This window comes from Pan troglodytes, chromosome 19, assembly GCF_028858775.2.
Source record: "Pan troglodytes isolate AG18354 chromosome 19, NHGRI_mPanTro3-v2.0_pri, whole genome shotgun sequence".
NCBI classification, from domain to species: domain Eukaryota; kingdom Metazoa; phylum Chordata; class Mammalia; order Primates; family Hominidae; genus Pan; species Pan troglodytes.
In genome coordinates, this window is record NC_072417.2 from 37,020,066 (window position 1) to 37,026,065 (window position 6,000).

The 6,000-nt window shown below is 45.3% G+C and overlaps 1 protein-coding gene across 1 annotated transcript in view; it reads right to left on the reverse strand.

Annotated features, from left to right (window-relative positions):
- LOC107969203 (leucine-rich repeat-containing protein 37B) overlaps window positions 1–5,590 on the reverse strand; it is a 32,331-nt gene extending 26,741 nt beyond the window's left edge. Inside the window, 4 exon segments of the mRNA XM_024350387.2 lie at window positions 1,946–2,017; window positions 3,897–5,503; window positions 5,505–5,558; window positions 5,561–5,590. Coding sequence (XP_024206155.2) covers window positions 1,946–2,017; window positions 3,897–5,503; window positions 5,505–5,558; window positions 5,561–5,575 — 1,748 coding nt within the window. The 5' untranslated portion in view covers window positions 5,576–5,590.
- Window positions 5,591–6,000: the final 410 nt, after the last annotated feature.

Genomic DNA, 6,000 nt, shown 5'->3' on the forward strand with positions numbered 1-6,000 from the left:
GTAGTCCTGGCCTGGCCTGGTGGCTCATGCCTGTAATCCCATCATTCTGGAAAGCCAAGGCACATGAATCACCTGAGATCATGAGTTCGAGACCAGCCTGTCCAACATGGTGAAACTCTGTCTCTACTAAAAATAGAAAAATTAGCTGGGCATGGTGGCGGGCACCTGTAATTCCAGCTACCCAGGAGGCTGAGGCAGGAGAATCCCTTGAACCCGGGAGGTGGAACTTGCAGTGAGCCAAGATCGCACCATTGAACTCCAGCCTGGGCAACAAGAACAAAATTCCGTCTCAAAAAATAAATAAAGCAATTCTCCTGCCTCAGCTTCCCAAGTAGATGGGATTATAGGCACCCACCACCATGCCTGGCTAATTTTTGTATTTTCAGTAGAGATGGGGTTTCACCATATTGGCCAGGCTGGTCTCAAACTCCCGACTTCAGGTGATCCACCTGCCTCGACCTCCCGAGGTGCTGGGGTTACAGCTGTGAGCCACTGCACCTGGCATGTGTTTGATTTTTAATTTAGAACTCATGTATGTCTTGTCTATATAAGTCAAACTAATGATGTGACACAAACTGTTGTGAAAAATGTTACTTTGAATGTAAGCATTTTTTCCAAAATCATTTATGTGTCTCAACTAATTCCTTCTATAAATCAGGAAGAAAACGATAAAACAATTCAACAGGAAAATGAACAAAGGACAGAAAACTCAGAGAAGAAACACAAATGTTCAATAAACATATAAAGATATTTAATTAAATTCATGAGTGATCAGAAAAATTCAAATTTGGATGGAATCCCTTTTATTCATCCATAACTTCAACAAAAAGTTGGCAAATACCCAACAGTGAAAAGGTGTGGGGAAATGAATGCTGTCATATTCTGCTGACGATACAGTCAGTTGGCACAACATTTTTGAGGACAATTAAAATTTTATATCTACATAGTCTTCACCCCAACTCTTCCATTTCTAGATATCTATGCTACAGGAATACTTGCCCACTAAGCATAAGCTCAACATTCATCAATGGGGAAATTATTAAATAAACTATGATGCATCCATACTATGGATTATGCAGGAGTTTAAATGAATGGGGTGACCCTCTAAGTCCTAGGAAGGAAAGAAATTATGAAGTGAAAGAATATCATGTAAGTGATACCATGAAGTGAAAGAATCAAGTTGCAAGATGTTACCCTTTATGAAAAGAAAAAAGATTTTAAAAACCACACAACAAATCTATTTTGCTTTATGTAAATATGTATATAGGTAAATGGGGAAAAGTCTGGAAGCATGTATACTAAACACAGAGTAGCATTACCTCAGGGATGAGGGAGTAGGGCACAAGGAGGGTTTTTGTTATACCTGTTATTGCATTTTTATACATTAAAAATAGAATCATGGGCTGGGGGTGGTGGCTCATGCCTATAATATGAGCACTTTAGGAGGCCAAGGTGGGAGGATCACTTGAGCCCAGGAGCTCAAGACCAGCCTAAGCAGCATAGGAAGACCCCGTCTCTACAAAAAATACAAAATTAGGTGGGCGCGGTGGCATGCACCTGTGGTCCCAGCTGCTTGGGAGGCTGAGATGGGAGGATCACTTGTGCCTGGGAGATGAAGGCTGCAGTGAGATGTGATTATGCCACTGCACTCCAGCCCAGGGGACAAAGTAAGACCCTGTCTCTGAAAAAAAAAAAAATGAGGAAAAAAAAGAATATAACCATGTATTATTTGTATGATAAAAAATAAATTTAAATTGCTTCTTATTTTAGAGAGAGCCTACCAAATTTAATTTTAAAATAACCATAGGATTGCAATCCACAGAGGTTGATTTGGGGTATGGAGGGGAAATATCTTTTCTCAGAGGTATGGACCTCAAAATTCTGGACCAAGAAGGATCTTACAATGCAGTTAGTTTTTTGTCATATTTGGAGAGAATATACTCACAGTTTCTCGGTCCAACTGTATGCTTTCCATACATTTCCATCAATGTATGAAATATAGTTTCCTTGGAAATTTCTGTGAAGAAAGTTTATATCCTTGAATAGGCAGGCAAAGAATGAACAGGATAAATAAAAGAATCATGGCAACCTTGTCGGGGATATTCAGAAACAGAAAATAACACCTGCTTTCTCATTTCCAGAGCTATCAGCTTCCCAGTTTGCACAATTCATCAAGAAATAATGCGGGGCCACTGGCACAAATGATGAGGCATCTCCCGGAAGCTTAACTTCCTATCCATCCCATCTCTTGGACAGACGATGCCAGTTAATTACTTTGAATGTAAGTATTTTATCCAAAAGCACTTATGTGTCTAAACAAACTCCTACAAATCAACACAAAAATGGTAAATAATTCAACAGAAAAATGGGCATAAGCTTATCTTTATCGATAAATAAGTAGAAAGAAACCCTATGCCAGGTAACACCAAAGCTTTGCCCTCTGTTGAAACATCCTAGGCTTTTTCTTTCCACTCTTATTACAACTGATCTGATTTAGCCCCTTCACACTTTACTCCTACATTTTGCTAGACCTTTCTATTTTGTCTCCCTGAAATAAGCTTTTCCTTTTGGGCACTCTACATATGGATTCTAAAATAATCCTTTGCATGTCTATACTTGAACATAAAGCAAAAAAATAAAATAAAATAAAATAATCTTCCTGTTTTAATCATTTAATCTCTCTTGCTTGGAAACTTTCAATGGCTTTCCATACCTCATTGCGTACCCTTTAAGACCCAAGTAAACTTTTAGCTTATCCATGTAGCTTTCCCTGATCTCCACACCTCAAGGACCACAGATTCTGGTAAATTCTAGCACCGATGGTATGCATTATCTTTTAGGAATTAATTATATACACCGCCCTTTTTATGCCTATTCTCTTTCTTCCCTCCTATCATTTTCATGTTCTGCAGACAATAGCATACTTGGTCCTGGGTTTGACACAAAATGAGTGCTACATATAAAAAGCCAGGGACAAAGATGAGTTCTGGACATAACTAAAGGACAGAGTAATCATGTTAACAGCCAACACTCCTACACATGCTAGGCACTGATGAAGTGTTTCATATATTCACTCACCCAAATTTCACAACAATCCTATGAAATGGTAACTAGCATAATCCCCAGTTTAAAAGGAGGAAATTGAGTCACAGAGCAGAATAACTTGCTCTGGATCACCAAGCTAATAAACAGACCTGGGTTCAAACCCAGGCAGCCTGGCTCCAGAATCAATTCTTAACCACTTAGAGCATCATCACTGAGATCGGGAGAGTGACAGGCTGCTGTAAAGAGAGTGAAGCGGGCCAGGCGCGGTGGCTCACGCCTGTAATCCCAGCACTTTGGGAGGCTAAGGTGGGTGGATCGCCTGAGGTCAGGAGTTCAAGACCAGCCTGACCAACATGGAGAAACCCCGTCTCTACTAAAAACACAAAAAATTAGCCAGGTGTGGTGGCGCATGCCTGTAATCTCAGCAACTCAGGAGGCTGAGGCAGGAGAATCACTTGAACCCGGGAGATGGAGGTTGCGGTGAGCCAAGACCGTGCCATTGCACTCCAGCCTGTGCAACAAGAGCAAAACTCTGTCTCAAAAAAAAAAAAAAAAAGAGGGTGAAGCGAAAATAGGAGCAGAGCAGCGGTTAAGCAATGATGTGATGGGGTAAATAAGAATGGATAAGAAAACGAGTAAGAGTAAAAGACTGGAGAAAAAGTAAAAGACTGGAGAATGGGTCTAACATTAAAGGAGAATGAGGAGAAGGGAGAATTGACAAGCAAAGGTGAAAGCGGAAAGTCACTTGTCAGTATGGCTTGGGGAGATAAAGAAGGCCCAGGAAGGCCTCCAGGAAAAGGCTGCCATGTCAGGCAAGACACAGAGGATGATTGAGGAAAGGTGATTCTTACAAGATGGTGAAGATGCCATTGTAGGTGTCGGGCTCTGGCACAGGCACTTGGCTGAGCCTCTGCTTTGGGCTGAGACCAACACATGACAGAGTCTCATCTCCGCAGGTGCAGAGCTCACATATGTTGGTGCTTGTGGAGGCCTTCTGTTCCTCTGGTGCAGTTTCAGACTGCACCAATGAATCCTGCGAAGATTCTAACTTTGTAGGTGGACCTGTGACTTCAGTCAGGCTTCGATGCAGAGTCTGAACCTGGTCTGGATGAGGAGCTCTAGTCTTCTCCAGGGCTGTGGAATGTCCAATCTCTGTAGTGGGTTCCGGAGTTATGGCAAGCCCCAGGTCTGGAGGCTGAGCTGAGGTTTCCTCCGTGGTTGGAGACGGTTTAACCTCTGTAGTAGGCTCTGTAGTTATGCTAAGCTCCAGGTCCAGAGGTTGAACTGTGGCTTCAGTCAGGTGTGAATGCTGAGCCTGACCCTTGTCTGAAGGTGGAAGTGTCACCTCAGGGTGTTCTGGAGGAGGAGCTGTAGTCCTCAGGGCTGTAGAAGAAGGTTCCGCCTCCTCTGGAGGCTGAATTGGGGCCTCCTGCTGGGCTTGGGTAGATTCTGTCTCATTTTTAGGCTCTGAAGTCATGGTAACCTCCACATCTGCAGGTTTGACTGTAAACTTGGGCAAATTATAATGAGCTTGATCCTCACCTGGAGGTTGAACTGTCACTTCATGATTCAGTGGAGTTTGAGCTAGACTCTCCATAGAGGACTCTGGAGGCAGAGCTGGGGCCTCCTGCTGGGTTGAAGGTTCTACCTCCTGAGGGAGCTGTAGAAGCTGCGCTGGGGCTTCTTCCTGGAGTGAAGAAGACTGGATGTCTTCAAGGGTCTCTGGATTTTGACTTTTGGGCTCTAGATGGAATTGAGAAAGTCCAACTTGCTCAGGAGGCCCTGGAGGCTCATCTGCGTTCACCCGGAGTTCTGGAGGCAGGCTGCCGGGATACAGTGTGTCCATACTCAAATAATCATCAGGCAAAGTCTGTTTCTGACGCTGAGGTTTGGATAATTGGTGTGGAATCCCAACAATCTCAGCAAGGCTCCAACGTTCAGCTAGATCTTTCTTCAGGTTCTTGGGCGAAACAACAAATTTGGTTGGTCTTGAAACCTTACTGTCTAGTGGGACAAGTATTTCATCTGCCTGATGACCTGCAGCCCGATCTGGATCTGTAGTTTGAACCCACTTGAGGCGAGGAAGCTGAACTAGGGCCTGGTTCTGATCCCGGTCCAGAAGCGGCACCACCTCTGGGAGCCTTTCTTCTGGAGTCCGCTTTTCATTTAAATCCTGATGTGCAGCCAAGAACGGCTCTGGCCCCAGGGGCAGCTCTCCAGCTGAATCCAATTCCATCAGGAATGGAGCCAAATTTTCAGTTGGTTCCTGAGGCAGGGCTGACATCTGCGAAGAAGCAGAGGGCCCCAGGTAATCAAAGTCCCCCGGGGCTGCTGGGGGAGCAGGTGCATGGGGAGATTCCCACGGGAGATGGGAGGAGCGGGAAGACCAGGGCTTAGGTGGCCCCAGGGGGTTAGAGGTCAGCTGGAGCGGGTCCTTGACCCACACCAGAGGCTGAGCCTCCTTGACTAGTAAAGACAATAGTTGCCACGTAAGGAGGGGCCATGGGCCCCAGAAACGCAGCCAAGACATGACACACGCTGGTGCTATGCACTCAGCAAAAGCCATTCTGGCAGCCCTGAGATGCTCATGCCCCTTATAAGCGTGTGCCACGCCCTGTCTTTATGACACCTTTTATTGTCTTTATGACAATCTGCTGGCCCTGCTCTACAGCACGCAGGGTCTCTGCCAGTGCACCCCATCTGCTGCTTCCTGGGAGTGGTGGCTACTTCCTCAAAAGGAGGGTGGATCTGCTCTCCTGTGCACTCCCCCTACCCCCGAGGGACTTGTGGAGCCCTGGCCACATCCTCCCAGGGTAAGGGCATGAAACTGGGCTCCTTGCCCTTCTTACTGCTTGGGTGACAAGCCTGGGGTCATCCCTAGGCCACGTCACTGCCCCTGCTTCTAAATGGAGAGCATTTTGCCAAACCTTCCTGGGAGAGGCTGGGGGCTCATCC